The following is a 22,407-nucleotide window of genomic DNA, read 5'->3' as shown; positions in this document are numbered from 1 at the left end:
GTCTATGAATTTATGTGGGAAGCTGTGTGTTAGGTTATTACTGAAGTGAAATAAGTATGCAGCTATTGTGTGTTATCTAACGCTTATAACAGTGCTATATCTTTTCTCTTTTCCAAACTGGAAATAATCTGTTTTGTTTCCTACGCCCAGCTGAGAAAGAAGCTCAAAGCAGAGTTCATCAAATGTCTTTTTAATATTGAAGAGTTCATGCCAGCCCTCAGCTTATTATGACTATTCCACTTTTATTAAGCTCCTTTTTTCCTCTTTTAATCCCTGTTGAGATCTCTCTAAATAAGGGCTAAGAGCTTAGGTATTGACTTATCTAAGCCCTTTACTTCAGATTTATTGCTGCTGTTAGTGTGCTGTGAGAGTGAGAAACCACAGACATCAAACTTCATGCTCTATTTACCCAACTTCTTCCTGTCTGTGGGTATTTCACATTCAAATATAAGATGTTATCATTTTCTGGTGGTTTAAATCTCAGTGTTACATGAACGTTACTCTTGCTGCATTCTGGCTTCTACGTGGTAGGTGAGTAGAGAATATTGTCCTTCAGAAGTGGAAATGATCTCCAGGAATGTTGCTGTATCTGGATGCTGGGTTTTACTAAGTTTCTTCTCTTGAAGAAGAGGTCTAGTGAAGAAAGCCCCCAGCTGTTTCTCTCACTGAGAAAGGAGCTGTAGCCTGAACCTAGCTGAGATGTTTGGAAGCGTGTCATTGACACCCAAGAGTAACCCTGAATGCCTCTGTCTTGGGAGAAGCTTAGTCCAGAGCTTGCACTCATCTGGACGTGGTATGATCCAAGCATGAGATTGGAAGCTGCAGGAAAGAGGCTTTCCAAGTTCTGCTGCTCCCAAACCAACCTGTTCTGACACAGTTACGTAGATGAATGTGAAGCGAACACAAAGTGGTCCCTTTCCTGCAATGTTAGCAGGCCGGGGCAGGCAGTAATTTTGGATTGTGGCAAAGATAATAAGACTAAAGCTTTCCATCTATTACTCGAAGTTTTGGATGACTAATTGATTTTTTTTCTTATGTCCCAGAGTAATACATACATTATGGAATAAGTCTGGGAAATGCTACAAGTATTTTTGTCAAATTTAAATTCTGAACGTTTTTCTGGCTTTATTGAAAGCAATGGCTTTAGTGGCTGACATAGGGTGAACAGTGATGTGACAGTTCATTTTCAGGATGGGACTTTGGTGCAGATTCCTCATTGCGTTTCAATACTGTTGTTTTTCCCAGGCATGACGGAGATGGTGCGTAAAGTTACGCTGAGCCGGGCAGTGAGAACGATGCAAGATCTGTTTCCTACAGAATATAACTTCTATCCTCGATCCTGGATTCTGCCCGAGGAATTTCCCCTCTTTGTGACTGAGGTAGGCTGCTTTGACTCAGAACAGCATAACTTGTATGTTGTCCCCATGTAATTCTTTACCAGATTATTGAAAATCACGCTTCAGATGCTGAGGATGACATCTTTTTTTGATTTGCTTGAGGTTGGATATGGTCAGGATGAACTGCTTTTAATTTTTATATTCTAGAACAGACTTAAGAACAGCAATGCTTCTCTGCAATAGTGGAAGTGTTGTCTGAAAATTAAACGTGGTAGAAATGTAACCCTTAGCCTCTGTGTTCTACTGAGTGTAAAAGGGCTGAGCAAGTTCCAGCCCAGCGGTGTGTGGAACGTGGTATCTCATCAGGTCCATTATGTCTGTAGAGTTTCTTGTCTGCCCTGCCTGTTTCATTTAAATTCTTCAAAGCAGAGATTTGTACTCTGTGCTGTTAAGTATATTCATATCTTCCTAATTGCTTGTTTAAATCTCATCAAGCTGTTTCTTTGTTTAAACAGCTTTATATGTAGACTCTTCGAGTGTGCTGGGCTCTGCTGTGGCACCGCAAGTATGGGTAGAAGTGAACAAAATCCCAATAGTACATCACCTTTATTGCTTTAGAAGGAGTAAAAGGAGTGTAAATGATCAGTTTAGCCATGGCAGGTAGGTAAGTGAAAAGAACTTGGAAGCAAACCTTCAAAATGGGGCGCTGTGGTTTTAGCAGGGGCTCTTCTGGGAGCTGTGCCCCTCGCAGTTGCGTGGTGCTGGTGGCTGAGCAGTGGGCTCTGCAGACACGCGCTGTCAGCAGGTGGCACTGCGGGTAAGTGCTGCTCCGGCTGAACGCTTGCTGGAGTGGAAACAATTTGGTTTTTGTTCCAAGAATAACAGATGTCCAGCACCACGCTCCGAGGAGTTTCCTTTGCATATGTTTTTCCATCTGTGTTTGAGAGGAGCGTTGTTCTTGTTATCAAACATTACATTTTATGTTGTAAGAGTTTGTTTAGCTTAACGCAAGTTTGTAATGTAAGTCCTGTAAAACAAGAAGTAGTACCAACCAAAAGCACTGTCAGCCCTTTCGTTTTTTCACTGTCCCTTGTATCTTCCTCCTGCTAGAAAACACTACAGCCAGTCTCAGGTTTATCTTCCGTGCTTTAAGAGGCGGTCATCATGGGCAGAGCTGTGCTCTTAACTTTGCTGTGGATGAGCTTCAGGTGCTGGGAAGCACCAACAAAATGTAGGTCCCTTATTGTCGTTCGTATTAAAGTGAGATGGCGGCGGCATTTTTAACGTGGGGTTAAAAGTTGATTTTAGTTAGCAAATATTTATTTGTGTGTTTTAAATATTTATGTTATATCTTCTAAAACATCTCCATTAACGTGTCCCCATAACGGAAGATGATTTACAGATAAACGCATCTCCTGGGAGCTGCAGTAATCATCCCTTCACTTTCACAGAAGAATCTAGTGGAATCTGTGCGATAAGAATTCATTTTTAATAGGAATTTCCAATTTCAGAAAAATAACTAGCTTGGGATTCAAATTAGGACCGTGATTGCTCTCATATTGCCTTCTTTCTGTTGTCTGTGAGGATGATGAATAGGCCTAGTGTGATTAATTTTTAATAAGAATCTAATTTGGACAGTCTAATTTCCAGCGCTGGGTATTTTTGGTGGCTTAATCAGGTTTTCAGCTGTTGGGTACCTCTTAGTTACAGACATGAATAGTCTATTCTTGGTGCTGTCAAATCTGAGAACCCATCCTATGTATTTTTTCAGACCACTATTTCATTCAGCCAGTGTTTTCCTCAGGAAAGGAAAACCTGCAGCTGAATCTGATTTTCACACTGCTGGACACCTGGCTGCCCTCTTGCTGATGGCTGTCAATGGCTAGCGTGCTTTTAAAGACAGTTTCCTTCTGTCCAGCTAAGTACACAGAAATATTTCATGCGAATGGATTTTGTTCTGTGACTGATATTTCTCGGTCTGCCTCATAATGTGAGTTGTAAAGAATGTAGTTGAGGGGATTGTGGTGAACATGAAGATGGCTGTTCAGGGATGCTCTTGAATATCAGGAACATCAGTGTTCTTCAAGCCAGTCAGTCTGCTGACAAATGGACTGACTCTGGGTTATTGTTCCCACCCATACTCTCTCTGGCATGTCTTGATGGCCTAGAAGGCCTCAGCAATATCTGGAACACTCCTGACCCAATCTGGAAGCACACCTGTGTAGCTGCCTGGAAGGAGGACAGCTGGAGGGAGCGTGTGCACCGTGCTGAAGCCTGCAGCTGCGGGAGGCCTCGCCTGTACCTCGGAAAATAATTTCCTTTGCCCTTAAATTGAAAGAGTTGAGCATGAGATATTGATCTTCTTTCACAATGCAAGGAACCATCATATTAAATTAACTTGTCTGGCTTTGATTAAGACCTTTCCTGCAAATAATATTGTCTTTTTTTTTTTTTTTTCTTTAGAATGGCTTCCTTACTGAATCAGTGGGGTTACTCTGTCCTTTGTGTATCCTTGTGCTACTTTGTGGAAACATGACTGCATTAAATATCTCAAGGATTTTAATGTAAAAGCAAGAACGTAAACCCCAAACTGAAGTATGTTACATCCCTCCTCTGTTAGTCTAGATTGCAATGCAAGTTGTCTGTTCTCTGGCCGATTTCTTCTATGACTCTCCTGCTGTCTTTGCTGGTCAGAAAAAATGTGGTGTTCTCTTCATCAAACAAGATGACAAATCAGGGAAATGTGTTGCCTTTTATTTCTTGACGCTAGCGCGTAGGGAGCACGTGGCATTTAGACTTTACAGTGTCCTGGCCTCCCTTTGTAGCAAACGCGCGTCTTGCTCTGACCTCAGACAGCAATCAACGATGGTTAAAATGCAGAATTTCAAAAGCAGGTTGCCGTGCCATCTTTAACAACAGTCCCCAGAAAGCACTGTCTTTTTCTGAATAAGTGCTGCTGCTGCAGAGCAGAAGTAGCCTGAGGCGTGAGGGATAGGCGAGAGCAGCAGGCAGATCTCCCTGCTCGCTTCACAGAGGTTCTGTGTTATTTCTGCCCCAGCAGATCATGATTGGCTCTTTGTTTGTACAGCTTGAATCACAGAAGAGCACGTGTAGTTGTGGAGGTTTAAGATTAGCCACGTACCCTTCTGGTATGCTAACTTTAGCAAAGTGAGAGCTAGAAAGAATCCTCCGGTATGGGCATAGCATCACGTAATGAGAAGATTATTCCTTACTGGTAAAAAGGCCAGGAGATAAACCCTGCTTTCCTTCTTTGCACGTTAAGGCCGCAGATCTACTTGGACCTGTTTATCCACGAGTAGGTTATGTAAGCCTGATCTCCGTTGTGGTGCTTTGTCCCTTGGAGTGACCTAATGGAAGGAGGATCTTCGTTCTGCTGGTGTGATGCTTGTCCGTGAGAGAAGTCCTGGTCTAAATAATTAATCTTGAATTTCTGCCGTAGTTAGTAGGAGGGCTTTTAGTAATGGGATTCTTCATAAACATAAATAATTGGATTGAAAAGAGCCAGAAGTCCTTCAGACCTTGGAAGCATCACCAGTAGCAGAGGTGCACCTCTAGCGTGGATCAGTTGCTTGAACAGGTGCTGCAGTGTTCTGCCTGAGAACCTCAGTTTTCTTACTGCCACCCACCTTTTCCTGTGTTCCTTTTTTTTTCTTTTCCCTCTTTCATTCTGCTGATTGTGGCAACTGGTTGCTTTTTCTTTGCTGCTTTGTGCCCTCGGTGCCTTAAAGCCATTGCCCGGTTGTTGCGGCAGGGAGGGCCGGGCTGTTACAGCCGGAGCATCCTCTGCTTCTGGGCTGCTTCTGTTCAGAGAGCTTGTTAGCATGAAGAGCATTTGACACCATTTTTAAGAAATCTGCAGAGCAGAAGCCATTTCTGTGAGGGAGGTTAAATGTATTCTGACTGTTGACTTTTCTAAGCATTTTTGCCTTTTAAAGTTTGTTACACCAGTGTGGATGCTGGTGTTGGCTGTTTGCAGGCTCATACACTAGAGTGCACTGTGTTTCACGCTGTACCAGCACAGGAATGGTGAATGCCTGAGCTGGGTGAACATCTGCTCTAGCTTGAGGTGTGGAGTGCTGTGCAGATTCATCCAAAGGTTTTGATTTGTCAAATTCTCCCCCAGCTTTCCTCCTTCCTGATGTCACACTATGTACATCTAACGGAAGCATCTGCATCGTGGTGGTTTAAGAACAGATTTTCTTAATAGGAATCAAAGCCACTGGTAAGAGTTGTTGAGGTGGTGATAAGGTTTTCTTTCTCTTCCATTGAATGGAAGGCGAGTAGTTGCATGTCGGGCCGGAGGGGAATTCTGCTGCAATTTAGAAAAAATGTTCATGTTGGAGAGGAGTGGTAGGTAGCAACTGAGGCGTAAACTGTATGTTTTATTTAGTAAATTCGTGGTATTTTCTTAATATCTGTATATGGCTCAGTATGCTCCAGATTTACTAACACTGGGTATCTGCCTGAAAAATATTCAGTGGTAGAAAAAGATATTACCTGTGTGAAATTCTTACTTCCTTTTTTTCTCCCTGCATTGTTTGTCTGCGTGGATATCTCCATAAGCGAGGTGCCTTCCTTTGTCAATAATTTTGAAATGCAGCACAGAATTTTAACTTTACAGTTTCATGAATGCCTTGTAAAATGGACCTGGTGAGTTACATGGCATTTCATTCCATAAATTGGTGCATAACATTGAAAAGAAGTTCCTGGAATTGTTTATACAATGCCATGTTCAAGAAAATGTCCTTGTATCTGCACTAGTAGCTCTCTACTCTTGTCTGTTTTATTTAGTTTTATGCTTGTCACCACTGTTTATCTTCTACATTTTTTTGATATGGTGTTTCCTACCATTGTGATGCGATTGTGCTACTTTATTTTTTGTTAACGTGTGTAATTTTCTGCCTTTCACAACACCAGCTCCTTTTGTCCCCCAGTTAGCATCCTTCAGTTTAATTATTTTCCTTCTAGGTTCGTGTGATGAAAGAGAGCGATCCGTCCTGGAAGCCCACTTTCATTGTGAAACCTGATGGCGGGTGCCAGGGGGATGGAATCTACCTCATTAAAGACCCCAGTGATGTCAGGCTGGCTGGCAGCCTGCAGAGCCGCCCGGCGGTGGTCCAGGAGTACATCTGCAAACCACTGCTTGTTGACAAGCTGAAGTTTGATATTCGTCTTTATGTCTTACTGAAATCCTTAGAACCTTTAGAGATTTATATAGCCAAAGATGGACTTTCTAGATTTTGTACAGAGCCGTATCAAGAGCCCACTCTAAAAAATTTGCACCAGGTTTTTATGCACTTAACTAACTACTCACTAAATATCCATAGTGGGAATTTCATCCATTCTGACAACGCAAACACTGGCAGCAAGAGGACTTTCTCAAGCATTCTATGCAGACTGTCTTCCAGAGGAGCTGATGTCAAAAAGGTTTGGTCAGATATAATTTCACTGGTGATTAAAACAATTATTGCACTGACACCAGAACTGAAAGTTTACTATCAGTCTGACATACCAGCAGGAAAGCCTGGGCCAACTTGCTTCCAGGTAGGTAGGAATTCTGTCAAGAACGCAGTTATTTCTATGCATGGATTCACTTTCTGGATGTGTCCTTTGTTTTGTTGCTGATCACTTGTTAGATGTAGTGGAAGGAGGAATGGCGATGCAGCCTGAGCAATGCATTGTATGAGTTCACAGCTTAGGTTCTCCTTACCCAAGTTTTACCTGAGAAATCTGTCAGTCGACCTATGTTACTGTGGAGGATTTTCAATGGCTATTGATCATTAGCAGCAATATTGACTCCAGTTCCCAGCTTCTGGATGATACAGCTTTGAGAAGCTTTGCAGTTGCCTAATGCAGCAGTGATGATGGCAGTTTTTGAGACCCAGTTGTGATAAATGCTGAAATTCTGTGTTGATGGATGCACTATTTAGAGGTGGATGTAGTATGAAAGTAGATATTAGGGTCAGTTAGGATCAAAGACACATGGCTGCAGTAATTATTCAGCAGTATTTTTTGTTTCTCAGTTATTTCTCTTCTGTCCCTCAAATGGTTCTTCCACACGAACGCTGACCTTTGGACGAGCACTGCATTCTCTAGAAGAACACCTTAAATAGAAGGAAAGTAACACGCTGTTTGTTATGCGCAGATTTTAGGGTTTGACATTCTCCTGATGAAAAACTTGAAGCCCATGTTGCTAGAAGTAAACGCAAACCCCAGCATGAGAATAGAGCACGAGCAAGAGGTAAGGCCTCTCAACATGACAGTGATATGGGAATGAAATTGTTTAGGGTTGGTTTTCTGGTCTTTTTCCTTGTTTGAGATATGAAGGCTGTCTGCTAATATGAAAACTCCAAAGCTCTCTGTAATTTTCTGCTTTGAAATCATTACAAATCTCATACCCTTGAAATATGACTTATTGGAACAGTGAAAGCTCTCCATCGTCTTTGTCGTAAATACATTTATTCATCATCCCCTGCAGTTTTCTTAACTGTATTTAGAGGATTGCTAAATTTTTTTTTTCACGTTTGTATGTATAATATAAATGGTAATATTGGCAGCAATCTTTCTTCTTTAAATTTTGGGTTACTGGAGAAATTTGCTAAAATTGTTGTAACATCATACGGAAAATATTAAGGTATTTGCTTATACTTTAAGAAGTATTTTGTTATCTGTCATTCTGTATTTAAAACATATGTGGTATATGTAGGGCTGAGAAGATGTAGAGTCAATAATCCTCAGTTCTACCCTGAATAATTCCATCCCTTTCTAAATTAAAGCTCTCCCCTGGGGTGTTTGAAAATGTCCCAAGTCCTGTTGATGAAGAAGTGAAAGTAGCTGTTATCAGAGATACTCTTCGTCTGGTGGACCCTCAGAAAAAAAAGAGAAAAGATACCCAGTAAGTGTTTTGACTTGTGTCATTTAGTGGCAAGCTTAAAGATGTTGTTCATGTTCTGTGATTTCAAGGGCACATTTGTTGTCCATTTGTAGAAAGAAGTAATCAAAAGAATTGTATAGGAACGTTTCTTTAATGCATGCTAAAGAGTGCCCTGAACAAGACATGACAGACAGTATTTACAAGTTCTGTATTGTTTTAATACTATAAAAGATCAAGCTTTTCCCAAAGGCAATGCTACACAGAGGTTGTGGGTCGGCGTGTAGGATGTCTGTCTGTACTGTGTTACCTTCACCCTTAGGGTTACTTCAGTGTGTGGAACTCCAAGATCTCCTTTTAGCCTGTAATTATGCAACTTTGCTTTGTTTTGTTTAACACTGATGTAATGTTGGGCATTCATTTAATTACCTATTATATCTGGAAAAAAGGCAAGTGATGATTACAAAAAGGAATTGCTGGAGAATGCTGGCGTGTGTCTGGAAGCTTATTCAACTGAGAATTCTTCTCTGATATGTTTTGACTGCTAAATAATTTAGAAGAGGATTAGTCAGCCATGAGACAAACCATGGGCTCTTCCCAGCGAGAATTCATCAGTGATGCTGCTTTTTTCAGGCTGATCTGTTGGTGAATATCTGCATACCTGCGCCTTAAGTCAATCCCGTTTGTTACTGCGTGGGGTGATGTTCCTGTAACTTCTTGTATGGATATGCAGGAATTCATGTGTGACACTTCCATATGTGTTCAGCTGGGATTTACCCCTCCTGCTTCCGACTACTTGTTATTGAATGGGCTGGCTCCTGGGGCTTCTTGAGAAAGGCGTGGTTTTACTGTAAGCTTCAAGTGAGGGATGACCTCGTTCTGATTGCCCGTGAAGATTTACACAAAAGTAGAAGCATTTGAGATAAGAACTGAGCCCCACTTGCTTTTGCCTTGTCCTCACATGGTTTTGCAGTGCTTTTGTTTTGTATCCTTTCTCACACTCTTTTCAGTGCCTTTCTGCTAGTTCTAACGTGTGCTCCTCCATTCCTTCTCCAGATGTTTCTACCGGTAGCTACAGAGAAATGCCATCCATGTAAGTTTGCTGGGCAAGGATAATTGACTGGATGTAGAAAGCTGATAGTATTTTATCTGTCGTTGTAGTACTTCTAATCTAATTGTGCTCGGCAGCAGGAATAGCAGAATTTGTCCTATTAATACACTGAAGTAAATAAATAGAGGCTGGTGATGGTCAGTACTGTTGATTTCTGGGTGGAACATCTGTCACTGCTAGATTTTGAATTACAGTGGTGTTTTTTCCAGCTTAGGCTTTGTCAGCAACGTTTGCTCCTTTGACTTGAGTTTATGATCTAGGGGAGAGCTTTGGTGCCAGCTGCTCATCGTATCATCAGGAGGGAGCAAAACAAAACCCAAGAGGAAGGGAAGGAGCAGGATGTAGTTGGGTACGTGTCATGCAGAGCCGGCTGTCCCTTCACAGTGCCCAGGAAGCGATGGCAGTGTGTGTTTTTAGCCAATCTGCAGCAGCCAGTGTGGTCAGAAGAGCTGGCTGTGCCCACCTCGTCGCACAGGAACGCAGCGTAGGGGCTGCACTGTGCTCCATAATGTTTCTGCAAAACAAACCCAACAACTTGTATAAAGCATAGCAGTACTCAATTTGCTGCGGGCTGCCTGCTTGCAGCAGAGGTGCTGTGTGCAGCCTGCTGGAGGTGGGAGAAGTGACTTGAGCCTGAAGGAAACTTGCACAGTTAAATGAACGGTCTGTTGACACCAAGCAGCGTATGAAGTAAATCAACATTACTTATGTAAACAGCTGTTTAATTAAGATGATCACTGATGCAAATCATTGTTGTTTTCTCCCTCCAACAGAAAATCTATTTTAAAACACTTTGCAAACTTTTTCTTGCGCGTAGTTTTGAATCCGTATAGTAGTAAAAGGTGTTCAATATTCGCTGAATTGTTAGTAATTTAGTCTTCTTAAAATTGTATCAAATATCAGGAGCAAAAAGGAGAGTCCGCCTTGTGCACAAATACTGCGTGTTCTCAGCTGGCTGTTGCTCTGTCTGCTGGTGTCACTGGCAGCCACGTGTCACTCGGGGCCCATCTGCTCTGGACGCCTTCAGATCACTTCTATCACCCACCAACACTACTGAGCTGCCTTCCTGTCCTGCCGGGAATATTTGTGTCCTCCTTTATTAATGCTAATTGATCTGGAGATAATGAGAGAATTCTTTATATTTGTGTTGCTGTTGTTTCTTCTGTGTCCTGGTATGATCTCTTGGATTTCCATGTTTAGTTTCTTATATATTTGAAGACAGAAAACAAGCTTTTTATTCCTTTGACAGAGAAGCCATGGTATTACACCGTGTTTATCATTGTTAGAAGTACGAGTTGCTCATGGAATAAAATCTGCTTTATACATGTTTGAGACGAAGAAGGTGCAACCCCCTGAGTAATACAGTGGCTTTTGTTCAGCAGTGAAATTGCTGTTGACAGAAAAAAGAATTGAAACACTTTGGAAACTAAATGTAATTTAACGTATGGCGGTTATAAAAAATAATCAATTCGTCGTGTCCACAAGAAGAGTTTTTGCTCTGTTGCTTACTATGATATTGCTGTTTCATCACTAGTTTATCTTTTCTTGAATGCTTCTTCTTTGTACATACTGTTATTATTATTTTTTTTAATTTGAATTCAGTTTTGGAACTTGTGATCTGATTTTTTTTTTTCTTCTGTTTAAAATAGTCAGGTATGATTCTCTTCTCTGGATTCCAAGGCTCTAGCAAATGGCAAATGCGATGAACTGATTTTCTGAGCAGTAAGAACCCCAGTGTGGTCGCTCTCAAATATTTTTGCAGGCTCAGCGTGCAGACACCAGCTAATGTCACTCTGTTCAGGGAGCACCCTGGAGATACCAATGTGTGTCGGCTTGACTTTTTTTCCCCCTCTAAGCATTGTGTATTTAGGAGGAAATTCTAGTCAAGATTTGGTAGAACTTAATTTATGATGTTTCTTCTTGAACAACAAAAAAAAGTATTTGTTCATTCTACTCTATGAATGACAATCTCACTTTCAACAGTTTCTTTCTCTGGTATTGGGAAAAGCTACCAGTTTCTAGAGAAAATGGAATCTGTATTTACTTAAAAGAAGGGGAGTGGGGAAAAAAGACAGAAAATCACCTGGGTGGCTGTATTTCTTTTATTTCCCAGATACTTTCCTAGTCAGTTTCATAACCTCCCCTGGTGCGCACATTATCTTTGCATAGCGTATTTCACATCTCTCGAGTATGATTATCCTAGATTTGATGACCGGTGTCATTCCTGCTGTTGATCACTGCGTTTATCTCACTCTGCATATTCTCAGGTTGTGGTTATGTGACGGGGTGGTTTAGGAGAGGCTGAAACTCAGGGCACGAGCATGGAGAGACTGAGCAGGATAACAGTGGTGTGGCAGCTCTGCTGGTCGGCAAGGAATGGCTGTTCTCAGCCTGGCTGTGAAGTGCCCTGGTGTGTGCTTCTGTGAGCAACTGCAGGAGGTTCTGCAGCCACTCATTTTGTGGGGTTGTCAGCGCCTTTGGCATTATTTGCACGTAATAAACTCATTCGTACTTCGTACCGATATTTTGGTTTCCATTTGCTAATTGACTTTTTTAGCTGAGTCCTGCAGCTTTAGGTTGATTCCTGCGTTCCTTTGTTATCGCTTGGAAGTCTGGTCAGGTTTTCAGCTATTCAAATGCTTCTCAAGCACCACCTCTTCATTTCAAGCCTTATTCCTGCCCGAGAGTCTATAAGCTCATATGAATGGCTTTTTTTGAGATTGATCTTTCTACTCTGGTTCATTTTAGAGGCTGACACAATTCTTTTTTCCATCAGTCAAAATGACCGAGCATTCATATTCAGCATCATTCTCTCAAAGCCCTTTGGAAATACATTGAATTAGACCCTTTCTCTTTCCTAGAGGGTTTTTTGTTTTATTCCTTCATCGGGCAATCTGCCAACTTCAGTATCAATTCTTGTCCGTTACATTAGGCCGTGTGGCTTTTGAGAAGCTAGACATGTGGGGATGACTTTTAAATGTGATGTTTGCCAGTGTTACTTCAGTTCAGATCAGCGGAACGTTAACTTTGTTTTTCTGTCAATTGGGTAGCTATTATTTCTGCTGCTGTTTTCCGTCCTGCTCAAGAAGAACTACCCTCGACTACCCTGTTTGGTTTTGTGAAGCTAATGCTGTAGGTGCCTCGATCTTTGCTCTCTGTTCTTGTGATTCCAGGTATTCATCTGCTTCGTTGTTAAGAGCTCTTAACCTTTTTCCTATTGATTAAGACAGGCCCTCTTGGAATTTCCATGAGCTAAAATATGGGATGTCTCTCCATGAAACAAAGCGAAGGATCTGGTAGTGCTTGACTCACTGAAAGGTTTTACACTGGTTTTAAGAGCCACTTAAAGGAAAGCTCCACGAGAGTGCTTATTAGAACAACAGAAAACATAGTATTGAGTCCAGAGCAGTGGTAAATAACATGAATGCACTGTAGAAGCAGTCCTAACAATTTTCTTTTGAAAATCTTCTGATAGAAGATAAAAACTTCTAAGTTCATAAGTGGCTGTATTTCCTATGTAATCTGAAAGGTTTTAATTGACTAAAAATGCATGGCTTAAATACAGATGAGCAGTATTAATTTATCTTAAAAAATCTACCCATAGCTTAGATACAGAAGGAAGTCAAAGTCAGTGATTCACTTCAATGGTTTTCTCTATGAAACCATTGCAGGAAAAGCTGGGCTTTATAGTGTATCAGGTCGGTCTGCATATTATTGTTATATATAAATATTGCAGAAGATCTTCAGTTTTCATCTCTGAAAGACTTCAGGCCTGATTCTACGCTCTTCAAGAAATATCCCTTGTGGTTACTAAGGTTTGCAAAGAATTCTTTACATATTGCCAATCTGACTGACATTAGTGATCTTTTTATCTTGTACTTTCACCCTTACTGAAAGCTTCGAGTTGCTGCATTTTCCGTGCAGTATCGTAGCTTGGTTTGTAACCTGCTGTTGTGAACATTTGGGATGTTAGAATTTATTTTAAACGGTTTTTCTCAATGCTGTTCGTTGGTGTTATTTTCATCTCTCATATTTTACAATCCTTTGCTAGTAAAATAGAAGACTCGTGGAAAATTACTGGCGTTCTCACAAGCAGCGCAAAATGACCCCACATTTGAGGAAAGGGTAATTGATGATTATCTTCTTTTAACCTTCAACATTGCAAAAAAAAAAAAAAAAGCCATTTTTCAGCAGTACAGTTTTGCGAGATTCTGTGTTCATCTGCTCATATACTGTATTCAAACATATCTCAAATGTAAAGATTGTATTTCAGCTTCCACATAAAGAGTGCATGCAGTCTTATTTTGAATCCCTTGAAATGACCCCATGTGGAGGGACAGCAGGGTTGGCTTAGAAAATCCTAACCAAGCAAGCTGATGACAGGTCCAGTTCATTTAAGAAATATAATGGACGAGAATTGTGATGAATTGCAGAGTTGCAAAAGGTTTTGTTTTCAACACGGTGGAATTAATTGGTCCAAAAATGCAGTATATGCTTGCAGTAATTGGCATGCTGCAGTGCCTTGAGCTCTGATGTGAACCTCACTCTGTTTTTATGTTATCAAACTGCAAATGGAGACCATTGTGTCCAATTAGACTTGAATGCTAATGTTTTGAGGTGTAGCTTATCTAATTGCTTTGTTATTGACACGTTTTCTTTTTTTGCTCTCTAGATATTCTAGTGTGGAAATAACGAAAGGTCTGAAAGGAGCTAGGCAATGTGACCTGACATAAAAAATTGGAACTTTCCAAGCATTCTCATATCATAACATGCTGTGGCAACTGCATTTTAGATATTTGCACAATATTACCCTTTAAGTTGATTATTAAGAAGCCTTTTTGTTTCCTCTCAGTATAATTCTCAAACGAAAAGAATATCTTTGTGATGAAATACACAGACAGAGCAGGTTGTATCAGATAATGTCGCTTTCCTCTAATCTTTGTAGTGTGGCCACAGAAGTTGCTGTAATCTTCAAGGTTTGCCCAGGAAGAAGGGAGCTCAGGCATAAAGCAGGGTGGCTGCTTAGCATCCTTCCACATGGCATAAAAACGAAGGTGGAGGCAGTGAGCCCAAATAGATCTTTGATTTCAGTTATTTGATTACATGTCATAAATAAATCTGAAAGGTAATAGAATTGGGCTTAAGACACGCTGTATTTTGCATCTCTCCGAACCAGCAGCAGTGACCACTGCAGGAGCACTATGCTGGCTTCACTGAGGTAATAAGAAGCCTGGCAGCATGGCTTGGAGCTTGGTGGCTGCTGGAGCCTTGTTGGGTACGTGACAGCTGCGATCTGGGAGTGCCTTTGGTCTGTGCTCCTGCTTTGACTGAATTCAAAGGAAATAAGCTTCTTTTGTCTTTTTTTTTCCCCCCCTCTTAAAAGCAAAGAAGCAAACAAAAAGTCAAAAACATCAGCATAAACACTTCAGTGCTTCAAAGCCTTCCTGGGAGCTTTGCTGAATTCCTGTTTGTTGTGTTCAGCCATTGCTGATGCCAAGCTTCAGCTGAACGAGGGGGAACTCGCAGTAAGCACGGTCTGAAGCTCAGATCATGCTGAATAGGATATAGAACAAATAGTAATTTTGATGTTATTCATTAAGTATTTAAGTGCTTTGCCGGGTTAGCCCTCCTGTTTCTGAGTGAGGAAATCACTGTAAGTGTTTGGGCCGTTCACCTTTTCCTTTCATCTCAGAGGTGAACTGGCTTGCAAAAATAATAGAGAAGTCTGTTATGTTCTCAGATGTTACTTCTACCACGCGCTGTAGCCTCCAAAGCTGACATCCCTTCAGCCTGAAAGGGGCTGGTGTTTTTGTGCTGAAGGAGGGCTCTATTGCCAACCAATTTTCCGTATGTGGCACAGGTTGACAGTTATGTGTCAAGCACCTCGGGAAACAGAGCCATCAGGAAACGCGTCAGCTTTCAGGACCGAGTGCTTGTATTAACTCCTGGGTGGAATACTGTGATTGCTGGGACAGAATGGTGAAAATTATATATTTTCCTGGTAAAATATTTACTTTTCAAGATCTTCTTCTGTTGTAACTACGGGGTAAATGCAAGCATTTAGTTAGCTAGTATTTCTTCTTAAATGGACATGGAAGGAGAAATGAAGGAAAAATGGAGACTGTTTCTCAGATTCTTGCAGGAGCTTTATTATTCTCATCAGCTTCAGGCCGTCAGAAAGTCGCTTGTTCTCATATAGTGCACAAAATGGGTATGAATATTAGATCATAAACCATATCTGAGAACTGTTCCCTTATTCCCCTGTTTATACTCAAATAATAACGATGGGGGAGTAGGAAGCAGGTCTTTAAGGGACGGCAAAATTAAGTGCTTGGGATTTTGGCTTGACTTAAGCACAGGCATCGAGCAGGAAAAATAACATTTTCCCTCTTACAGATATCCTTCAGGTGTCGGTTCCACAGGATCCTGGTTTTATTACATCAATCACGAGCAGCTTAAGGCTTCCAAAAACACAGTCACAGACAGATGTTGAGCCTGTCTGGGGATTAGAAATATCCTCTTCCATTAAGTATAAATTAACTTAATCACCAGGTATGAAAGATAAGCAGCATAAACATCATTCCCTGAAGCTTTCATTTAAATTAAAATTCTATTTAAAACTAGGCTTGTATTTTCTATGACTTGATCCCCCTTCAAAGAGATTATATCTGCTGTAAATTTTTACAGTGACAGAGTGACAGAAATTAATGTATTGGGGGCAGTGACGTTCTCTATAATTTAACTTCTGCAGCTTGTCGTCTTTTGAAAAGAGAGATGATTGGCTTATTTTTAAGTAATAATTGGTCTCTACTCTCTGAAAAAATAAGAAAGCAATAAAACTGCCTGGCACTGTTGCCACGGAATGAAAGCAAAGCCACATGACTTAACAGCAGCGTAATCATCAGCAGTGTTATTCTGTGTGTGGAGAATTCACCTGCTTTAATGGGAGGATTACTGCTGATAAAATGCAATTGCGCTGCCGCTTTCTGCTCCATCGCGTGGCAGGGCAAAGCTCCTTTGCTCCTTTAGCATAATTGTGGCTGCTTTCTAAGAACGATTTTCATTTGGGAAGAAATACCCTGGGGCGCCCGGCTTTCTGTTTGAAACCTTTATTTATTTATTTTGCCTCTTCTACGGAGAGACCCTTGGTGGTCTAATTTAGTGTTGGTTTCAATACGAGGCAGATAAGTGCCTTGAAAGCAAAGAGCGAAAACAAATAAATCTATCAGGAGTAATGAAAACAAAGCCCTTCCTTCAAAGGAAGCTAGCGGGGGGCGGTTCAGAACGGAAGGTGCTGCTTTCTCACACAGTGTGCAGTCAGACTGGAGCTTCTTGCTGTCACGTGCCGTGAGCGCTGGTAGGCTCCCCGTGTTAAGAAAAGTAATCGGATTAGTTCATAAAAGTAAACTCGTGAATGGTTGGTAATACAAAGGCATTGTTCGGTTGTTGACTGTTTCCTAAATGATTTAATGGTGTGAATGCGCACGCACAAACACGCTCACACCTATAGCCTCCGGTGACGTACTCGTATCAATTCCTTGGGGGAGATCTGTATACAATGGTGATAAATGGGTGGATAGATAGATTTGTCATGCAAAATCTTCTGTGCTTATAACTTTGCTAATGTAGTCCTTGCTTTGAGAATAGAGGCTCAGCTGAGGGAATTAATTATAGCTTCAGAATCCAGAACATAGTATTTTCCTCTATTAGGTAAGCTGTAGTCAGCTGTTTAAAAGAAGAAATTGCTTAATTCTTACTTCTAACAATGCTATGAATGTTAAATATATGAAGCAAGCATTCTTAGAACTATTACTGTTCCAGTTCTTACCCAATTTTGTTCTGAGCCGGACAGCTAAATTTTCTGTGCAAGTATACAAAATGTTGTGAATGCTGCAGCCTTTAATTAGCAGTTGCAAATTTGTTTGTCCCTTAGCAACTTGTATTTGCATAAAGATTAAGGCTGGTCAAAATGAAAGGGATATGACATAGATGGAGAAAACATTAATAAGTTAGTGCTCATGCATAAAAGATAAGTAGTCTTGGATGTAGTTTCCATAAGCTTTATTAAAATTGCAGTTCTTTTTTAAAGATGCAGTTACTATTTTCTCCACAGTCGATCATTTCTAAAGAGAGATCTGTTGTGAGCTGCAGAATTAGAGAAATTAATGTATTGAGGTCAGATGTTGGTATGGAAATGAAGCCTTGCTTTTATTCTGTACGGCACCAGAAGCATTACCTTATATTTGACCTTTCATTCATTCATCCTGACTCAGCTGTGTCAGTCAGAACAATTAATTCTGAGGAGCAGCTTTAAAGTGCAAGTCTTGGCTTTCTTCTCCTCCCCTTGCCTCTTGGAGAGCCCACGAGAAAGGAGCCAATAGAGAACATCTCTGCAGGTTTCTCTTTCTAGAGATTTGTCCGAATTTTGGAGTTTCTTATCCCTTCCTCACAGCTCAGTGCAGCGCTTGTCCACAGACATTGTGCAGGGTTTTCAGGGAGACCAGAGCGAAGCATGTGAGCCTCGTGTGTTGTACAGGGGCTCCAGGTGGATCCTGAACGAGACGGGACACGATGCCGCTTGGAAGTCGTGTTCTGGAGTAGGGAAGAACAGGATGGTAAATATTCTATAGGAGTTTTGTGGTGTTAAGTTCTATGAATGCTGTAAAAAGAGTAATTCTGCATTTTCCATTTGACTGATGAATTAATGATAGAAGTGGACATGAAAGCCCCTCTTAAATATTTGCTGCTGTCGTACTTTGAACTGTGTTTCTGCTCCGTGTAGCTGTACTGACAGTGCTTGTGCCCATCGCTGCCTGGCTGACCCCTGGGCAGTTGTGTCCCCCCATTTGCCCCTAAGCTGTGTAGATGGCGGATGGCAGCTGAAATACAGAAGAAAATGTAATGTGCGTGGCAAGCAAGTGTAAGTTATCTCATCACTAAGGAAAAGAAAATACATTGTGCACCGTTTCCTTGCAAAAATGTGCAGATCACAGTAAAATTCTGTTTTTGTGGACACTGAGTCTGGTTATAATACGCATAGCTTGGCAGTTTTGCTTAATTACTTGAGACCGCACAGAGGTCGGGTGCGTACAGTTATGTTGACAAGACATACAGAAAATAAACTTCTACTGAAGTACTGTGTGTAGAAGCAGTGCAGGATCGCACCCTGCCTACGGGTGGTGTAAATGCCTGCCCTTCCAGTGAGTGTGTAGGACAGGAAAGTCCGTGTATCAATTCAGTGTCATCGACAGGGCCGGGCTCTGGTGCAGGCGTGTTTCTGGAGGTCTCGGTTTTATTAAAAGCACTCCTGAAAAGCGATCCCGTGCTCTCCAGCGCTGAAATAGCCTCTTAATGCTTTTCATTATCTGCTTTCCTGATACACAGATGGGTTCAAAGCTTTTCCTCCAGATTCACACGGGTTGCTGTGGCTGACTTTGACTTTCATCATGCTCGTGTTGTGTTGATGAGGAGCTTTGATCGCTTGCAGAGGAGTGCGAATGCTTGGATCAGATTTGTAACAGGATGTCTGGCTAGTGCTAGTGCCAGCGACAGAAACGGGAGGAAAGAAACGTGAGATCAGAAACGTGGGTTATCCACACAGGAATATGAGCTCTGACCTCGCTTATGTACTGATGCAGCCATTCAATATCGTAGCTTATTTCGTGCCAAAAAGTCAAGTGAAATCAGCCCTGAATCACGCTCTGCCAATGAATTTTCAGGTGCATCTTCGATCTCCCAGTCAGAAGTTTCGATAACTTGTTTGAGGGCCCAAAGTGAGGTGCATGCGAAGGAAGTCTGGACGTGCAGGTGAGGTCCGAGCGGAGCCGGGCTGCTGGGAGCCCTGCAGCCACTGCCGAGGGAGGGGCAGGACGTCCGTGATGCGATCCTTCAGTATTTTCTGTTTAAAAATAAAAACCTGCTCTGCCAGTATCTTTTAAAGTAAAGTTTTGTATTTTTAACTGAAAACATTGATTAATGAACAATGTACAATCCAAAATACTCGTGAATTTACCATTAGGAAGCTTTCAGGATTTCTCTGAACTGCAGCGCACGACTACAATTCCGCAGAGGCTTAATTAAATGAGAGTTGTGTTACAGACGTAACCTTCTCTCTCACTGAGTACACGGTTTCGCATGTGGTCATGGCCTCGTTCAGCTGGCTGGAGATGTGGATTAAAATTCATCAGCAGACCTGGGATTGAAAATAGAGGGAGCACACTTGTTTTCTTGGCTGAACTCCCACTCACTCCCTTGGCCTGCAGAAGGCACTCGATGGCAGTGAAACCGCCACCCAATAGCACATGAGAAGGAATGAAACTAAGAATATATTATTTTTGTCTTTAGTTAAGTAAAGGTTAATGTAACGTTACCTTTCTGCTTTGCTATTTGCAGCACAGGAGTGTTACTGAAGAACTATCTACCTTACCTAAGCTGTTTTTTTTTTTTTTAAAGACTTCTTAGAATCTCTTGCCTCGCCAAAAAACGGGCACTATTACAGATTCTCAGAGGTGACATCTGCTGAGAGGTTCCCCACGCTGGTGCTGTGCTGAGCAGCCACACCTGGGGTCAGGTGTTGGTGAGCTGCTCTCATCTGTAGGTGGGAATGTGCGAGTCTCAGATTATAAGAGGGTCCAAAACTTGGCTCCAAAAGTGGCTTTTAGAAATCAGATATTACAGTTTAATTCAAACTTTTTTTTGCAGTTACTGATTAGTTTTTTTCTGTAAGTGGCCTTTGCTTTGAAGTATCCTGGGCTGGAAGAAGACATGGCGTGTCAATGGATTAATGTCCTGCCTCCAGGACGGGTGTAAGTGGGCTGAGGAAGTCTGCCTCTAGGTATCAAAGTGGAAAGTCCAGCTTTACTACAGCTTTGGCTTGATAATTTTTACAGTGTTGTGGGTGGATAATAACTATGTTGTTGGTTATTCTCCTTGAACAGAACTTTGTGAAGGACACTAAATCTGTTTAGGAGCACAAAAGGTCAATGTAGTAAAAGTGCTCATTTTTTAGTATCCAATGTGAATTATACCTATTCTTGATGATGTGTACTCAGAAAAACGACGGGGAAGAAAATGAAAACGTGTGTATGCTGCTTAATGGGTGCCCAGTAATTACAGCAGCTGTCCGACTTTCGGAACGTGCAGCAGTAGCAATTTAATTTTAATCTTTAATTTTATCTAGGTGCGTCAGAAGCAAAAGAAATGTAACAACACGTCATGCTGAATAAACACATAACATCAATTTCAGAACGTAGTTATCTCGATCAGCTTTATTTAGGGAATTTGGCAACAACAGTGAAGATGAAATAATGTATTTTGACAGAACTCACAGAGGATTTGAAGAAAAAATAATGGGATTGCCCAGCCATTGTCTTCTGAGAAGTGCCAGCATGCACTGACGTGAACCGTATCGCTTCTGAACGCGCTGTTAGAATTTTTGCTTTGCAAATGGATCTTAATGTGCTTTTTGTTTTATCACTTATCAGGAAATGTAGAAGCTTCTAATCGTTACTGGAAAATAAGTTTAAATAGCACTAGATTATTATAATCTCTAAGCATTTCCCATGAAGTGCTCCATGGGATTTCATGAAATTCAATTTTTAATTGAAACTTGTTTGCTGACTGTAACTGCACGCTGGTATTATCGGGTGGTTCCTTGTCTATGTGAGACACGTCCTCCTGTTACCTCCTGTAACGTCCAATGTTCTGCTCATTATTCTTTAGATACTCCTATAACATGATTTCTGCTTTAGAGAACTTTGGTATTTATGTAAGATTATAAATTATTGTAAAGACCTCATAACATAATGTTTCTTAATTAAAAAAAAAAAAAAGCAAAAAGAACATGTTGAATCTTGCAAGAATAAGGTTAATGGAGGATACTATTATTTTACATGCTACAGATCTCAGACTTCAGAGCATGTGTCAGAAACAAGAGAGGATCTACTGGATGCAGGACCAGCAGGTGGACTGGAATACGATACCAGCAAAAATGCAGAGGCTGGCCTACCCTCCCTTTGTCTCAAGCAAGTGTTTCCGAAGTATGCTAAGCAGTTTAATTATCTGCGGCTTGTGGACAGGGTGGCTGCACTGTTCATCCGATTTCTTGGTGTGAAAGGGACAACAAAATTGGGGCCAACAGGTTTCCGGACATTTATAAGGTTAGTAATGTGCTTTATTTAGGAATGGCATAAGGTGTAGTAGAAAAGTTAGACACTCAAGGTCCTGCTGGGTGGTACTGCTGTCACTGAGCTTTTGTTGGATAAGAACAGGCCCTAACAGTGGCACGCTTTGAGCTGGTAGTTGTAGTGGTGCCTTCTAAAGGAACTTTTCCCCTTAAATTCCATTGAACCACTGTGCTTTAAAAAAAAAAAAAATAAATCCAACGATGCCTGACCTACAAAATCATGTCTAATAGAAGTGGGGGTCTTTATCCTACAGCAGATCATTGATACTTTGGGAGATACTATTTTCAGTCCTAGTCAACATGTCACATTCTCACAGCTGTATTCCTGAGATTTACTAGAAACATGACAATGGAAATTGGGTCACTAGAGATGTGATTGCTAGCTGTGGGGCACAGCCATTGGCCCCAGGCCAAAGCAAAGGATTTCAAATGCCAGTTACTGATGCATTGCACACTAAGGATTTACATCATGAAATTGCAACTTACAGTGGCAAGGAACCCAATTTATTTTTTTTCATGTGCTTTATTTCTGTGGGATTTTTTCATTCTTTTTTTTTTTTTAATGGATGTATCTGTTCTAGTCATGGTACAAATATCTTGTTTTCTGTCATTCATTGAGAATGACAAAAGAAATAAGCAGCAGCAGCAGATGTATTCTTAAAATACAAATTCTGTTTCTATGCAGATGCATTTAGCATTCAGGAATGAATATAAACAATTTGATTTATACAAAGAACAGATATATAGAAAAATACTGAAGGCATCTGCTCTATCTATAGATGAGTGCAGGAAGTTTTCTAGCTCTGTATTCTCTGTTGTTCAGTCAAGCCTTAATTTGGTACTTGTCAGACGAGCTCAGTATAAATGCCAACATTTTCTTTTA

General features: G+C 41.1%; 1 protein-coding gene across 9 annotated transcripts in view; it reads left to right on the top strand.

Moving 5' to 3' along the window:
* TTLL11 (tubulin tyrosine ligase like 11) overlaps positions 1-22,407 on the top strand; it is a 52,437-nt gene that overhangs the window by 5,713 nt on the left and 24,317 nt on the right. For 8 of the 9 annotated variants that reach the window (XR_002443666.1, XR_002443665.1, XR_002443664.1 and 5 more), the window contains exons 3-7: positions 1,246-1,379; positions 6,327-6,902; positions 7,504-7,599; positions 8,135-8,253; positions 21,241-21,498. Coding sequence is in view for 2 of the 9 variants with exons in the window: in XM_021414098.1 (XP_021269773.1) it covers positions 1,246-1,379; positions 6,327-6,902; positions 7,504-7,599; positions 8,135-8,253; positions 21,241-21,498 (1,183 nt within the window). In the remaining 7 variants the exon portion in view is untranslated. The remainder of the gene's footprint in view (positions 1-1,245; positions 1,380-6,326; positions 6,903-7,503; positions 7,600-8,134; positions 8,254-21,240; positions 21,499-22,407) is intronic. The other variant, XR_002443667.1, reaches the window with a different exon arrangement.

The sequence above is a fragment of the Numida meleagris genome, chromosome 16 (genome assembly GCF_002078875.1).
Source record: "Numida meleagris isolate 19003 breed g44 Domestic line chromosome 16, NumMel1.0, whole genome shotgun sequence".
Lineage (NCBI taxonomy): Eukaryota > Metazoa > Chordata > Aves > Galliformes > Numididae > Numida > Numida meleagris.
Note: the sequence above shows the minus strand (reverse complement) of the source record. Positions and strands in the feature narration are given on the sequence as shown.